At 32.8% G+C, this 17,907-nt stretch overlaps 2 protein-coding genes across 2 annotated transcripts in view; one reads left to right on the forward strand and one right to left on the reverse strand.

The window, feature by feature from the left end:
- LOC108736955 (lysozyme-like) overlaps window positions 1-7,207 on the reverse strand; it is an 11,049-nt gene extending 3,842 nt beyond the window's left edge. Inside the window, exon 1 of the mRNA XM_018469577.2 lies at window positions 6,740-7,207. Within this exon, the coding sequence (XP_018325079.1) occupies window positions 6,740-6,881 (142 nt within the window). The 5' untranslated portion in view covers window positions 6,882-7,207. The remainder of the gene's footprint in view (window positions 1-6,739) is intronic.
- The window catches only part of LOC108736954 (leucine-rich repeats and immunoglobulin-like domains protein 1), a 28,960-nt gene extending 12,158 nt beyond the window's left edge, over window positions 1-16,802 (forward strand). The window contains exons 2-5 of the mRNA XM_018469576.1: window positions 11,310-11,485; window positions 12,416-12,726; window positions 14,164-14,776; window positions 15,680-16,802. Of these exons, the coding sequence (XP_018325078.1) occupies window positions 11,311-11,485; window positions 12,416-12,726; window positions 14,164-14,776; window positions 15,680-16,719 (2,139 nt within the window). The 5' untranslated portion in view covers window position 11,310 and the 3' untranslated portion in view covers window positions 16,720-16,802. The remainder of the gene's footprint in view (window positions 1-11,309; window positions 11,486-12,415; window positions 12,727-14,163; window positions 14,777-15,679) is intronic.
- The last annotated feature ends 1,105 nt before the right edge of the window (window positions 16,803-17,907 follow it).

Here is a 17,907-nt window from a genome sequence, read left to right on the forward strand (position 1 = left end):
TCGAGTCTCTCGTTCAGAGACGCTAAACAGTTTTTTTGACAGTCTCTCTCAGCGACACCAGAGAGACTCGATGAGAGACGGAGACTCTAGTCTCGCTTTCAGAGACTCTGAGAGACTGAACATTTTTATCTCGGAATTGTAATCAATATATTTCTTGAAACGATTGCAACCTGTTAAGTGTGAGGGGAACCTAAATAAAAGGAGAAAACTGTAGGGATTTCGTTATTAAAAACGTTTTCGTTCAAAATATACCTACATAGAAACGAAACTAGATAAAGTAAATATAAAACTGAATAATAATATTCAAATACGTAATTAGACACTGTAAATATTACCCTATATTAGAAAGGTGCGATAGGTACCCCGAGGGCTAAAAGTCGATCGACATCTACTGTTTACTGACTACTGTTAATCACTTAGATAAATACATATTAGACCAGTCGCTAGGGAAGTGAGCAAAATAAGCAGATTTACTTGTATAGGATTCAGTTTTTGTTTGAACTACTTACAAAGTTAAACCACGCACAAATAAAGGGGAGTTGTTTCGTATGCGTATGATCTAATTGTGTAACTAACATCAATTCAATCTTATAACAAGGATAATTTTTAAATCAAACAAAATGCACTAGGGAGTGTAAAATTATTGATAGCTTTGACTAGAGCAATAAACATTTGACGTCTCGGGATAAACAAATTTTTGTAAGTTTGTTTGGGTCACTTTGTTATAGAAGGTTTTGAGGAGGACTTAGAAAATATATAATTAAAACTAGATAACAACAACATATATTTACAACTTAACAACAACTAGCGTAACGAAAAGAGAAGAGAAGAGACTTGTTCTGCTGAAGGCGTAAGACGAATTCATTTTATATTTATGGAAAATGAAAAACTGTTCTACAAGGAAGGAATAGAGAGGGTAGTAGATACGAGTAGGGAAGTATTGAAATATGGAACCTTTAAGATTAGAAATACCAAGAATTTGATGGCAGTGTCAACCACCGGAGAAACCGATCGTAAAATTGCAATTAGGATGGAGTGAAAGCTACAGACGTCATGCGGTTAGTACACGAAAGATGAAATGTTACAGGGATTATAGGAAAGTACAGTAATAGAGTTATTTAAATAGATAAGCAAGATAAAATAGATTATTTACAAAAGAAAGGAATTTTTATAGACCCTAATAGAAAATAGAAAAGAAATTATTTAGAAAGGTATTTACAATATGTACACAAAAAGAAACAATTTTAAAACATGTGGTGGATATCGCCATACTACGATAATGAAGTTTGCATTAAATCAATTTGAACCAACTCAAATTATGGAGTATACAGGTAAGGCAAAACGTTCACCGAACATAGACATTTGAACAATGTGCAACACTTCTCAAAAAGCTCTAATTTACATTTATTTGATTTATGTACATAACTTTATTATTTATATAAAAATGTGACTGAAGGTACTTGCAGGAATTTTCCTTTACCACAACGTATTTTTCAAAAGATGATGCAGCCTTTTAATAATTGCATGTAATAGATTATCCATATATTCCTTTCACAATTCTCTACTAGCGCATGTGTTATTTCTCAGGATTTCGCGGCTATTAATTGAATTGTTCAGTTCAAAACAAAAATTGTACTCTTTGCGATAAAGGAGTTTAAAAATTTGTATTTTCAGGTATCTTCTAGAATCAACAGTTTTTTAAGTTATAGTTAAAGTTAAAATAATTTGAAGTTTCAGGCGTTTAGAAATGACATTAAAAAATTTACATAGTAAATAACTTTTTGGAATTTGATTTGAGTTCGTGTTCAGCATATAATAATAAATTTAACTGTTTTGATTTGACGCACCCATTTACTTTAATTATATTCCGTATGACCGAGTATTTTTTTAAAATAAATGTTTAATAATAAAAGGTTTTTAATGTCTCAGAAATGTTTATAATAAACTCCAAAAGGGTACTGTTAGTCGACCTTTTTTTTTTCAAAAAAAGACATCAACTATCCATATTTTTTATTGTATTACCATCGAAAAACAAATGTTTTTATACTCTACAACTGCCAATAAAATTCCTAGCCGATAAGTTTTGTTCACTGCACTGTTTTGGTGAAGTTACATAAGAAAAACAATTGAAGTACTTCTTTAAAGTAGTGTTCTTACCTTTCGTCTAATTTTTAAAATGATTTTAAAAAAGAAACTTTTTCAACTTTTGCCCCTGTTGAAACTGTAGTTGTTTGGTCGCTTTTAAGTTTTTGTACATCAAATTTTTAATAACTTAAGTGATCTCCAAGAAAAGTGATTCCTCAAAAGAATTTGGTTTTATTTATTTTGGTACGAATTACTTGAAGGAGTTGCATTCACATATTGATTTTTTTAAAAAGAAATTTAGCAAATCTGCCTTGTTGATAACTTTTGATGATCGTCGAATTACAAACAAATATTGTTTCAGACTTTTTTTGTATTGTCAAAAATATTGCGAATACATACAATCTATCAAAAAACATGACATTTTTGTTTTTGTATTATGATTAAAATTATGACATTTAGTCCAGTGGTGGCTCGTGAGTATGCATATCACAAGAAAAAAGACAGTTACAAGGGTGGGCACAGTCTGTAAACATTTAGATACAGAGAAAAGTTATTAATCTTCTGGAAAATAACTAAATATCTAGCAACCATTTTTGTAATTTTTAACGTAGAAAATATTTTTTTTTTTTGGAATTGCAGTACACGCCCAAATTTGGTTTTTGAGTTTTATGGCGAAATATTGGTCATGAAAAGAACTTCTCATACATTTAGTACCTGTTAGTTATTATATTTTTTTGTACATAAAAAATACAAAGAAATTTCATTGCGACATCAATTTGTTAATACACCAAAATTGCTAGTATATAAATAGAAAGAATATTGTAAATGGATAAATACTGACCGATATGAAATGCATACACATAAATGTACAGGTAATTGAAGGAAAAAAACAGCTATTACTGAGGGGTTAATGAAAAATTGCAAAAAATTTTGAACGTGGTTCATCAGCGGTCTTTTCATTAAGGTGGACACTCGTTCGAGTCCATCTGTCCTGCTCCAAGCTTTTTGTGGTTACCTTGGATCATTTAGGATAAGGGGTAGTAATATCCCACAGATAATCTTTCAATTATTTTTTGTCTTCATTTCTTTATTTCAATTATTTCTCCCTAAACACAACACATCAATTCACACAATTTCTAAATGGATGTAGGTCGAAGGGGTTGTTCGCCCACCAGCATTAAGAGCTGTTGCGAATGAAACTCAAAATTTAATTTAACTTAGGACTACGTTGCAAGTAAGAGTAACTTAGGACTATTAAAAGTTGGCTGTAGACAAAATTAGACAGAATGTGAAATATGTCAAGCTTGGCAAAATGTTAATACCCGAGTAAAAATTTGTTGTTACAAATTGATTTAAAATCAAAGGATGGAATGTATATGGTTAACAGTAAATTTGCATAAGTTGTACCGTCCAAGAGTACCAAAGAAGTAAGACTGAAATCATGTACAAACGTTTCTTTCTTCTTTCAGATTTTTCATCTTTACCTAAGTATTCGTCATTAAAAATTCATATGCAGCTTTAGGAATATTATTTTCGACAAACTGTAGATACGTAATTAAATCTACATAGATCACTTTGAAATGCATTTACACAATACATTATTCAAAAAATCAAAAAGGATCTTTCTTCTATTAGTTTGAGGATAATTCTTAAAAAAGCAATAATTAATTGCATTAAGAGCAGTTTGCATTCAAATCGACCTTTGATTTTTTTAATAAAACAGATATTTCACTCTACTCCCAAAGGAGAAGTAAATGCCCTTTGGAATTACGTGGGGGCGGAAGGGGGTGAAGATGACTAATCGAAATGGTAATATAATATGAGGCGACCTTGTATAATATATATATAAAAAAAGTGATTGGTGGTTGAGATAGAGATGAGGACGGAGGGGAATGGAATACTGGAAAGACACAAATGTAGAGCTCGTTCAAAATCTCATGGGCCTTTAGATGTGCGAGAGGAAAATTACGAAAACAGTGATTTGTTTGTTAAACAGTGACTACCGAACGAACGCGTGTAATTTTATCACTGCGCAATCCAAGACCAAGTTTCATGAAATTCTGAACTACCTCTAACCTTAATTCTACGGGGTGAAGTAGCATTTTACCTTTACCTCCTCCGCCCTCAAGCCCTAACGTCTAACAGCATTTAATTCCCTTACGGGGTGGTGTGAAAATGCAAACAATTACTGCATTTTTAATTATTTTCAATTCCCCAAGTGTTATTAAACGACTGGCAAGTTTGAAGGATAAGGGAATGGGAGGTAAATGGAATGAACGACAAAAGGCAATTGAAGATGAATATATTCATAAGCAGGTCTTGGTTGAAACGTTACATGTAGCATTCAACTGACTGTATTGTTTAAATTCCAGAGTCAGCAACAGATAAAAGCTCTCAAGGAAACTTTGAAACAGGAAATACAGTTAAGCGAAGATACAATGAAAAAATTTCAGGATAGCGTAAAGAGACTTAGAAAACGTTTAGAGGAGCTTGATGACAAACAAAACGAATAATTGAGCTATTGTACCATATTGTAAACATTTCATTCCACAAAAGAAATACATAGAGAGCAATATTTTATGGAGTTTTTATGTATTTCAGCTTAAAAAAAATGCTATTACCTTTATGTTTAACGGCATAAAGATAACATACGTCACGTTGAAAAAGATGATAATAGTTGCTAGTTATAGATTAATGCGACAACGTCAAATTCTTTTAATTTTATTTGTTCGAAAAATTTCATTAAAACGTATAGTTCTTTTTAGGGAATTCCTAGTTATTTAGAAGTTAAATTAGGGATGCACAGGATCAGTTCCGGCTTTAGTGAGGGGGGGGGGCGGCTGCCCAGGGTGCCAGGTATTAGAGGGCACCGATCTAAAGGAAAAATATACTCAGCGTATTAACTTTGATAGACTTATCTTGTAGGAGTGAGTATGAGTATTCATGTCAAACAAACACGATCTGTCATTGTTTCTTGTCGTACCTCTCACTAAATAACTAAATAATGTAAAACGAAATAGAGACAACAGGCGAGAAATTGCAACTGGTATAAAGCCCTCTGCATTATACATACTTTTCTTTATTTGCCTTTTACATACTCGTAAGTTCACAAGCAAATCAAAAAAACTTTTTAGAAAACCTGCACGTTATCAATAACGTACCTACGATTTATTTATTTATTACTAGCTTTTCCCCGCGGTTAAGGGTTGATTTTTAAAAATTGCCAGAACACGTATTTGCTTAATTTCAACAATGAGCAACCTTCGAGTACGAATAAATATGCCCCATGGAAACGTTGCAACCTCTTTTGATTTGATTAATAATATCAAACGGCATATATTTTTTCAAGTAAATTCAACCACAAATAAAGTATGCCCCAAACAAAAATTGCAACACCTTTTTACTCTCCCCTCTTTAGAGGTTGAATTTTTTAAAATGTCGAGATAGGTCTTTCAGAAATTAAATGAATGAGAGACTATTAAGACCAAGTTTCAAGTAAATCGGACCACGCAGAAACAGGAGTGAAGAGGAGTAGAGGTAGACCTACGTTTGATTCCTGTTCTCAAATAGTTAAGGATGTGGGATGTTTTATAGGGTTGTTCGGAAAGTCATTTCGTTTTTTTTTTGCGGAAATGAAAGACAGTTTTCGTATAATAAACAAATACTTTATTAAATTATATATTGATCGTTCTGGTCCAACATCTTTTGCCATCTTTCTGGTAGTAGCATAATTCCACAGCATCACCTTTTTTTGGTGAATATCGGCTTTGGAAATGGTTTGAGCCAGTTCATCTTTTTTGCTCCATGACCTCTTGCGTTTGACGTTGTTGTATACAACCCATTTTTCGTCCCCAGTGATGATGCGCTTCAAAAACGGATCATTTTCGTGACGTTTGAGAAGCGAATCGCAGACGTCAATGCGGCGACACAGATTTCTCTCTGTGAGAACATGGGGAACCCATACATCGAGCTTCGAGGATAATCCCAGGCCTTTCAAGTGGTCATAAACTGTTGAATTTGATAAATTTAACCTCAATCCGATCTCACGTGTTGTTATTCGCCGGTTCACATCAACTAATGCCTTTATCGCGTCTTTATCAGCTTCAACCGGCCTTCCCGAACGTGGTGCATCTTCGACATCAAAATTGCCGGATCGAAATTTAGCGAACCAGTTCTGGCACTGGCGTACTGTCAACACACCTTCTCCATACACATCAGTCAATTTCTTTCTGGCTTGAACAGCATTTTTACCCTTTCTGTAGTAAAACAGTAAGATATGTCGAAAATGCTGCTTATCGCTCTCCATATTTAAAAGGGCACCAACCAAAAACTACTGCGTAGAATTAATTGGAATTTTTCACACACAAGCCTTGCTATATGAGCTCTCAAAGCATATAAAAATTATACGGCTTAAATGTGAAGTTGGGTGCAAAAGAATACAATTAAATCCTCTGTCGGGAAAAAACGAAATGACTTTCCGAACAACCGTATAGTTTTGGGGAAATGCGAAGATTAGTTCAGGATAGAAAAAAGTGGAGGTGCGTGTCCAACCAGTCTTAGGACTGACGACTTTATGATGATGAAATAAAGAGACATCCTATTGATCGTTCCTAAGTACCTAAGTAGTCAGTACATTATTATTTATAATACTCACAATTTCCAATAAAACTTCTAGGAAAGCTTCTTCGGCTCAATTCTAGAGCTAATCCGCATTTAGTGTAAACTTTACAAGAAACTTGTGTGAAACACAAAAACAACACCGCGATAATTAAAACTACCACCCTTTTTTGCCGCATTATAGAAACTCGATTTATATATTGTCTTGCTTAAATAATGTTGTGATATCAACTAATCGTAAGCTGAACAAAATTAAGCTAACCGAAAAAAAAAACTAATTTGTTTAACAGATCACGCGTACAATATACGTAGCACGTAAATACACAACTTATGTAATTTTACATTTATTTAATTTACTTGTGCGGTAGTTGTAGTGCAGTTATACGTTAGTAGGTAGATATTCTTATGTAGGACAACAATAAATGTTTTGATGCATCTTTTTCATTCGAATAAAATTTAATCTTTGTTTTAACCTTTATATTTTTGTGGTGTTTTCACTTGAATCTTGAATGTAAATAGACACAGGAATTAAAATACTTCTAGTTATCAATTCTTGGAAGGAATACCAGTTAAACGAGGTTTTGTCGTGATCGTTGATAAATTAATAGAGAGTACAGTCCTTGGCAAAAGTATTATAATCTTGCAACGCGGGGGCGGCCTTAGCCACTGCGAGGCTTCGGGCGGGTAGATCTTTGCGAGGCTCTTGTCTTTGTGGAATTAGCTTAAATGATGATACTTGATAATAAATGCAAAGTTATTTATAAATAAATTTAGAGTTTTAAAATTGCATATTGGAAATTAACAGATATTAATAAGCACAAAGATAACAAATTATTAATCATGGTAAACTAAGGTACATTAACGTCTTAAAAAAATCCACCACCCTCAAAGGCTGCCCTTGCTGTAATGGAATAAAATGTGGAGTGTAATATCTCCTGGAGCGACTTGAGGATAACTAACTCCTTTTTTATTTTTAACCAGATTCATTTTTGTATATCGGAATTTTAATGTGGGGGTGCGGTACCGCCCTCATTGAATATCCATAATTTTGAACTATGTGAAAGTGAAAAAGAAACTGTTTTTTTTATTTATTTTTTATTTATTAATACAAGTGTGCAACTAACTCTCAGTCTCTCTTGTTTCTTGTATCTGCGACAATCCGATCCCGATTTCAGATAAACAAACACTATTTTATCTGTGAATTTCAGTTGTTAAAGCTCAATGTTTGGACAATAAAAAGCGTTTTAATAATATTTCAATTATACTACATATGATATCTTGGAGGTATCCATGCCAAACTGGAGGACTACGATTATAGAAATTAAAATAATTAATTATATAATCATTTCTACAAATAAAGGCAATTACATTTTCAAGTTAATTGCTTTAATTTTTAATTATAATTGATTCAAATCCATAAATAGAAATACAGCGCTCGTGCTTTAACTTGGCTTAAAACCAATAAAAGTGAAATGTTGATTGGAGCAGAGCAACGAATTGTTAGAGCCCGTACTGGTCTGCGAGAATAATTCTAAAAATGCATTTTGAACAACGGCATACGTTTTCTAATCGGTTTTTTGGATAACCGTTGATATTAATTAAAATAGGTACAATTTCTGTAAATTAGTATTAAATGCGATATGCAATGCATACATAATTATTCCGTCTTATTTTTTTTTTGTTTTCTATCTTTAAAATGTCTTTTTTATCTTCTGATTAGTATTTTCTTCTGAATCTGATGTTGTAGTCAAATTGTTTAAGTGGAGATTTGACTTTTGAGGAAGTCTTTTTTTGACACGTATCAGGATAGTCATTACTCATTAGTAAACCTACGCTTAACAAGAAATATTGTTCTCTGCCACATATTTTGAGGGATATTCAAAGACATGTTGTACCTAAGTTTGTTTTTTTTTCGGAGTTTTGCAATTCTTCACCTACTTTTGAACCGTTAGGAACTAAAAATGATAATCATGATAAACTTCACGATCCGAATGTTGAGTCTAAACAGGGTGTGGCAAATTTGTGGATTACCCAGACATTATTGTTTATATGTAAGTAAATAAAATCGATTCATAATTTAATCCTTACGTATCTAAAAAAATACTATTTTTATCTAATGTATTCCCTTTCTGATTAGCAGTGTGAAATTGTTTTTTCTATTTAAGAAGTCGGAGGAATCATTATGTTAATGAAGTTAATGAAACTCCCGTTCCTTAACTCGCTTATCTCACAATCTCTCTGTAAACGGTCCAACAGAATTTTTACATCTGTTGATACAATGATGTCCTTGTTTATACATCTAATACGTAAAAATTAGCACATACTCTGTGAATTAGTTAAATATTTACATGTGTAAGAGTAATGGAGTACCGCGTAGGTGCAATTAATTTTGAGAGGCACCGTATTTGAAATAAATAAACACTACATATGCGATTATTTAATTAATTAAAGTTGAGTAACAGTTCAGGGTCGTCGCAATTGTTCTATGTACTAATAAACAAAACGTGTTATAACACGGTATATTTTCCAATTTTGCGGTAACCTTCAAACTTTCCAATGTAGCAAATAGTAACCGTTAATGTTAATGATAACATATACGGTTTACATTTTTATTCGTCGAACCGATAATATTTTCAATTTTCTTAAATTGATAGTCATCATCATCATAAGGTCATCAGTCCTAAGACTGGTTGGACACGTACCTCCTCTTTTTCCTATCCTGAGCTAAACTTCGCATTTCCCTAAAACTAGAACAGCCCACATCCTTAACTATTTGCGAACAGTAATCTAATCTAGGTCTACCTCTACCCCTCCTAACTCCTGTTTCTGCCTCTAATATGTCTCTGACAAGACCTTCATGCCTGAGAAGGTGTCCTACCAACCTATCTCGCCTATTTCTTATTGACTTCCATAGTCTTTTGTTCTCCTATTCCTTCTAATACCTCTTCATTTCTAACTCTATCCACAGTATCGTCATCATTCTCCGGTAACACCACATTGCAAACGCTTCCAATCTTTTCTTTTCCGCCGCACCCACCGTCCATCTTTAACAACCTTTTTCGAATTTCTACATTAACGTTTCGCGAGCATAGAAGTGATTTCTTTTTATTAAAGGCGACACGACCCTGCGCTATCCTCTGCTTTATATCTCTACTCCTCCTTCCATCCTCACTTATCTGACTTCCTAGGTATCTAAAATCAGCCACTTCTTCTAATTTTTCGTCTCCTATCTTTATATTCGCTCTTTCCGTACTTTTTCTTCCCTTGCATACCAGTATTTTGCTTTACTTTTATTTATTTTCATACAGTACTGATCTGTCAGTAAATTGATAGTATTGAAATTAAAATTATTATTAGCGTAGGACTCTTTGGAAAATTAGCGACAACTTTAGTACAACTTTTTAAATGTACTATGCGCATAACATTTTAAATAAAGCACTCTGATATTACAACAATTAATCCTGTAGTATATTTGACACCTTTTTTCTGATTCTAATTTCAGAGAAATAGCGCAATGGCCAATTTGTTTCAAAACTCATGTTTTCCTTTAAGTAGTAATTAATAACTTGGGTTTTATTTGTTAATTACTATAAAAACTACGCAGCAAACTTTTACTGCAGTAGTTGTTGAAGTGCTATGCTTAATAGGTATGCCATTACTACCTATTATAAAATAATATCCGTCTTTTCGATTGTCCACTAAAAACATGAGAACTACTGAACGGATTTCAATGTGCCTCTTATCCTATTATTTAAAATGTCCATTCGGGAAGACTTTATTGCCAAAAAAAAAAATACAACGTGTAATTATACAACAACGTTACTGAAGTAAAACTTCTTCAAACACACAAACATACTGGGATAGGGGTTAAGAATTGGTTTAATGGTATTATTTGTACACTAAGCTTCACACGGGTGCAATATGCTGATAGTAAATATACCATAGAATGTCTTTATATACAACAATCACAGCTTTTTTATCATTAGACAATACAAACCGGCCGGTACCTCCGCAACCGCTATGTTCTTGCATTTTAAGTCTGTAATATCTTCGAAAATATTCATTTAAATTACGTGCTGTAAATGGCCATATTGATCTATATTAAATACACAATGTATTTAAAAGTACTTAATTGGATAAGGATTAATGCTGTATTGCTTAAAATCGCCATGGATTCAAAATTTATAGTATTACCAGATTGAGACTAACCCCACTTCTTTATGCAATGAATTCATGCAGTAGAAATGTCTTCCAAGAGTAGTATATTAAAGTAAAATTGTTTTTAGTTTATAGACATCTGTTTCTGTATTTATTTGATTAACGAATAATCATCTTTTATATAAAATAGTATTTTTATAAAGGATTAGTAGAGCTTATAAATTTACCAAACGAAATAAAATACTCAAATAATATGTATAAATTCAAAGATATGCGTAGAATTTATATAGGTAGTAGTAAATATAATGTATAGTAAAGGATAACGGAAATGTTTTATGGTTTTGTTTATCTGTGGTTACAGAATAAAGACTTTTTATTTATTTCCTTTTAAAATCCAAGTATTGTATTTATGTATTAAGCTACAGTTTACCAATTTTCTATGTTACCAGAATGTGGTGGTTGTACTTATCCCTGGTTTGGTGGTGTGGGACAGTTGCCGTTGCGGCTCCTGGAATCTCCAAATGGGTATGCCCAGAAATAGCGGAAGAGCCTGTGGTTGAATGTAATTGCGATGTACCCCATACATTGAGATGCACTGGGGACAAAACAGCTTTGGACATTATTGGTATGATAACCAAAATTTAGAGCACTATTTTCTTCAAACACAAAGATTATATTGTACAGCTCATATCAACGAAAATTATTAAAAGTTTTTACTGGGCCTCGACGTACTTCGACTATTAACTTATTTTCAGAGATTTTCAAAATTTTAGAACTTGCTACAGTTTGCAAAAAGAAGAATTCATTGACTTGATTCATCTGGCTTGTTTGGAGGTCAATATCTTCGTTTCAAAAGCTCGGAAACGACTCTTCGCAAACGCTATTGAAAAGTAAAACTAATTCCAAAAACCAAAGTTCTAAAAAGCACAATTTCGGCTCAATCAGCGATTTCCGTGTACAGACAGTTATTTCCGGGTTTTTGATAGTAAATGCTTGACTTTTAAAATTGCCAAATTTGGGTACATTTGGCACATGTTTGTAGGTGCAGGAATGAGTAATTATATTGAGGTCAAAGAAGGGAATTTTGAACTTTTATTGTAAACGTCTTTGTTGCTTTTATTATAACTGATTATAAACATTCCTAGGCAATTATTTAGATTGGTTGATTTATCTGTTTATGCTAGTTTTTGAAAAATTGCCAGAATATTAATTGCACCTACAGGTATGCCAATATCTCAATCAACTTATATATCTGACGATTTTCAATAACTGAGTTCCTAATTCATAAAATTAAGTGAAACTCTTTCATTTTGAGTAGCAAAGGGAGGATCAACACCTTTCTAAGTTCTCTCTTCCTTGTGTACTCGCCTGTATTTATTGAGTTATAGGAAATTTTCAGTCTTATTTGTAGAACAAACAGAATAGCTCAAAACCCCAACGCCAAAACACGACATTGTAGCTGTCCGAAGCACTATTTGTTTTTGTTCTACAACAACCGCCAAAGTTTTTCCAATCTACATATTTAGTCTTATTTGTAATTTAAATAATTTTACAGGACAAAAATTACTATCACTTAATTCGTCAATATCAGTATCGCTTCTTGACTGTACAATTCAAAATGTATCCACCATTTCTGGACCTCTTCTAGAAGGAATAGCTCTGAAAGGTCTTGTAATTTCTTCGGGGGAAATAAAGGAGATCCATGGAATGGCCTTTGGAAAGCTTGCCGCTCCTCTGAAAGCTTTAGGATTGCCTAGTAATAAACTCGTCACTGTTCCGACGCATGCCTTAAGATTTTTGTCCGGTCTTAATAGATTGGATCTGTCTACCAATAAACTTAGGAAATTGGAGTCGCAAAATTTTAAGGTAAACAATCAACTTGCACTTCAGTGACATTTACTATAAAATATTCATACTACATACATTATTTAGCTAGTAAGTAAAATGTTTATTGTAGACATAAACAATCTTAAAACGAAATTTGTCTTTTCGCTTTTATGCGAAACGAAACTGTTACCCAGTAAAATATATAAGCCATTTTCATTTCTCAATTGTTTAGTGGTTAAGCATTTGTTTGACGTTTTTGATTTTGGTAAGATGGACAAAGTTTTCTCAAGAAAATACTAATGGCTCATGTTTTTATATTTGCTATGATTGCAGTTATGCACTTACAACAAATGCTGAATTGCTGCTGGTCATTTCTAACCTTGGGTAAAAGTATCTACCGTTTTTGGTAATAGTTATCGTGTTATCTGGCAATGAGAGTCACATGTAAATAGACATAAATATCTGAATGTTTTCTTCAGGGAGACGATGGTTAAAAGAGGGCATAAAAAATGCGTGATAAGAGTTCAATGAATACACAACGATATATTGTTTGTTAAAGAAAAATATTTTTTTGATAAAATTTTTACTTTTTAAAATAAAATCTAATCTACTAATAATTACTTCTGTGTTTAGTCTCTCAAAATATACATGCAATAGAGGTAAAGAATAAGAGTCAATAAGTTAAAGTGTTCGGGCTGTGATTCCTGATATAGCAAAACCTCGTTTCAAAGGGGTATCTCAAAAATATCGCCATTCAAAAATAATCATAGGATTCCGTAGCATTTATACATTGTCATTTGACAACGCTAATATTAGTAGTGAAGGAGATTTCAGTTTAAGGACTCACTGAAGTCAGAAACTTTTTGAAAAAAAAGTATATACATCAACCCTATCGTAACTTTTTGTGGAGTTAAATTTATTAGTACATTTTAGATCGCCTCCCCCTACTTTACGTTTAATTTACACGAAGTGATTTTTCGAAACGAAAATTGAAATTGAAAAGTTTGGCAGTACAGCTGATTTTTTTTAAAACAAATATAATTCTCTGCATTTAGCAGTTGGACTTGGAGAAGTTTGACTGTATTTGTTACCGAAAAGCATGTATCTATACTAACAAAATAAAGTTAGAAAAGAATATTGTCAAATTTTCTGGCCGTGTTTTGTTGACAATTCCAGGTGTGGATTGCGATTTTGAGATCGTTGCTTCCTTTAGCAATGCGTAGATCATCCCTACAAATCACTGCAATGGTTCATGCAAGTTGCTATAAAATAACAAAATACAGCAAAAAAAAAGAAATTTATAAATTTGTTAGTAATTGTAAGCATTCATATTGTTTTACAAGTTTGCAAACCAGAGGTAACAACTAAGAATATTAAATTTGCTGGAGTTTTGTTTGGCGAAAGGATGAAGACCAAAAAATTTGAAATCGCAAAATACTTATTCGTGTGCTACGGTAACTATTAATATTTTTACAGGGTTTGGAAAATTTATCATATATTGACCTATCGAACAACGAAATATTACGGATTGCTCCAAATACCTTTTCCCATCTGTTACATCTCAGGGTACTTCGTTTACAAAACAATCGCCTAACAGTTTCTGCCTTGTTTACACTCAACACATTGTACTCCATTGAAGACTTGGATTTATCCTCGAACTATCTAGATGGGCCCCTGGATTCTCAGACACTTCCCAACATTCCCTTTCTCCAGAACTTACAATTGTCTCACAACTCCTTCAGTAGTATAAAGATGGGCGCTTTGGAAGGATTGCCCAATTTGCAGACGTTATCGTTGCATGGTAATCAGATAGATGTACTGGAGGATCACGCTTTCCTTTATCTTTCCAATTTGAAACAATTGAATTTATCAAGTAACAGGATCGTGGCGGTATCAGGGGCATCGCTTGATCATTTAAAAAATTTAATCGAACTCGACTTGAGTAGCAACTTTCTAAGGGCTGTTGCTGCAGACTTACTAACGCCATTACAAAACCTAAGGATATTAAGACTGGACGATAATGAAATTTCCATTGTATCAAGTGATGCATTTAAAATGGGAATTCTTCTTGAAAGACTGACATTACGAGGTAAGACAATTTAAAAATATTGCTTCCTGTTTACTTTTCAATTAAATGTAATAATCAAACTATCTATCAGAAATAAAAAACCTATAACACATTAATTGAGGCAGAAATAAGGATAATAAATAACAAAGCTTTCCATAAAAATCTTAGTTCAAGTATTTTGTGAAGGAGTTATTAGCAAAAGACAAAATAAAATTCTACTTTTTGAACTTTTGTCGAAGTACTTTCTAATTTTTTGAAAAATCGTTTATCGAAACCGCTTATATGGAAATGTTTTCGAGAAGCCAGAATTTCCGATCATACCGATGCATAAAATTAACATATTTAATTAGTTAAAACGAAGCGACAACACGTTAATTGATTTGCTAAAATAGAAATAGTCGCTCTAAATGTTGTTCAATGCAGATATGTAATATCTATTACATCACTCATCCGAAAGCGGTCATTGGATGTATTTTCCGACGAAAGCTTAAAATGTAATTTATGAACTCACTTTATTAGACGTGTGCAAACGACCATACCTAGGATTGCGCGACTGGTACATGTCTAATAATAAAGTGTCCTTTTCCAACTTTGGTCACATGTATAAAAAATGTGCTACTGCGATCTTACCTAATCTCAAATAGTAAAAAAATTTTTGTAGCGATTGTTGTCTTTTTTTTAACTGTATTATAGAATTGAGGCTCCAGGCGAAAATTGCTAGATTAGTTCCTTGTTTAGGATTTAATTTTTTATCTTCACCCCTCCAGACGAGTTCGAAAAGAACGCTTTAATCCTTAGGTTTGGTTGTTTATTGTGTGCCTAGCATATACATAGCTACATCAAATCAGTTAAAAATGTTTTACAAAAATTGTGTTTTTATCTGCAGATTATCATTAAATATCTGAACGTAATTTATTTCTTTAGAAAATCCCCTCAATTGTGACTGTAATCTTATGGATTTTGCCTATTGGTTATCGAATTCAACAATTCCGAAGGAAGACAAGAAGAGTGTCGTGTGTGCTACACCACCGTCTTTGGAGAATGGAATTTTAATAGAAATTCCATCGAACGAACTACAATGTGGTCACCAAGAACCGCTTCTTTCCCCATTGAATATGCCTGTCAGAGCTCACATCCATTTAAGAAGCTTCAGCTTCGACGGTTCTAAAATAGTTCTTGAATGGTATGTCGAAGAGGAAGCGATTCCTTATACGTGCGATGCTCTCTTTGTTTATGAAGAAGACGGGTCAAAAGAAGTTTTGCTCGAATCGAATCCTTTAAAGTGCAATTCGTCCAACTTGAAAGATCCACGTCTTTTGGATGTGACTGTGCCAAATTCATTTGAATTATCGTTGGGTAATAGGTACCGTTTTTGCGTGGTACTTTTAGAATCCGCAACTCGTTCCGACGAACTATCTTTGGCGTTGGGATGCTCCGACGTTTTACCATTGCTACCAAACGCTCCTCATAAACGTGCAAAACCGTCACCAACAGCTCCTACGATTCAAACAACTTTTACTTCGGATGGTACGCTCACAGTTAATGTAGATGTAAATCGTTCCGAGAATTGCGAAGTCCATTTGGCATTATTCCAAACAAAAGGTGCTTTGTATCAGAAGAAAGTAATGAAATGTAGAAACGATAGATACATTTTTGAAAATCTTGATGAAGACGTTTATACATTATGCATAAATTTGTTGAAACCTAATAATAATCGTGATTTTAAAAACGATCAAAAGACCCAGTGTGTTAGAGTGACCAAACAGCAATCTACTCAAATGATACAGGGGGGATCGCTTGCACTGATATTCGCTTTAGGAAGCATCGGTGTATTTTTAATATTTGCTGTGCAAAAGTGTTTTCAGAAATCAAGAGTTGGGAGATCTCAATGCTTTATATCCTCTGAAGAAGAACGACCACACCATAATCGATACGTAAAGTTGCAAGCTACAACAAAAGTGTAAAAGTGTAGTAACTTTAAATTTTGTAAATAGATTTTTGTGCCATAAGTGAACTGAAATAAAAACATAATCAATAATTAATTAATAATTTAACTCATTTCTAACATTCAGTATTAACTCATATCTATTTGTATGTATATATAAATATATCTAAGTATACGAACTTTAATAGAATTGCACAAAGTTTATTGAACTACCTTATCATCATAAGGTCGTCAGTCCTAAGACTAGTTGAACACGCACCTCCACTCTTTCCTACCCTGAGCTAATTTTCGCATTTCTCTAAAACTAGAACATCCCATATCCTTAACTATTTGCGAAAAGTAATCTAATCTGGGACTACCTCTACCTCTCCTAACTCCCATTTCTGTCTCTAATATGCCTCTGACTATACCTTCATGTCTGAGAAGGTGTCCTACCAACCTATCTCGTCTATTTCTTATTGACTTCCATAGGGTTTTTCCTATTCTTTCTAATATCTCTTCATTGAACTACTTGTGTAGTAATATTAGTTTATTAGTAAATACAAAAATTTAGTGCTCCTATTTTAATATTCATTTTGAAGGGCTTCCAATATACAAGGCAGATTATGTACATTAAGTGAAAAGATCACTACAAATATTTATTTTGATAAGGTATAACATAAAGCTGTATAAACAATTAAGTTAAACTATTTTATACGCTACGAGTATCTTAATCAGGATTTTCATGTTTCTATCTAAAATTTCCATAAAATAATTTATTTTCCATTTCATTTAATTTTCTAAAAGTGTTTGAATTAATGTCTTTTATTTCCATCTGGGAGTCTAAAAACAATTTTTTATGTCTGTAAATTTAACTAAAAGTGCTAAAAAAAGAACATGACCGCTTAAGCATGTAAAACTTGCCCTAACGTTTAATTACTTGCTGTCAATAATAATTAAAGAAATATCAATATTCAAATGGTCCGAAACTACTTGACATATCGTAATAAAATCGAAAGAATGAACACAGGCATCTGCGGCGACTACAACAATAAAGGTACATATATTTTTTTAGAATATTGCTTACTTATTAATTAAAAAGTATATTTTTGAGGATTTTATGTAGCCAATTCTGAAGTGCTATTTACAAAAAAATTTGTTGCAATTCTTTATTGAAAAGCTTTTACAAGTATGAAATATAATTCTGAAAATTCATTTCTGAATTTTT

This window comes from Agrilus planipennis, unplaced genomic scaffold, assembly GCF_000699045.2.
Source record: "Agrilus planipennis isolate EAB-ADULT unplaced genomic scaffold, Apla_2.0 scaffold141, whole genome shotgun sequence".
Taxonomy (NCBI): Eukaryota; Metazoa; Arthropoda; class Insecta; order Coleoptera; family Buprestidae; genus Agrilus; species Agrilus planipennis.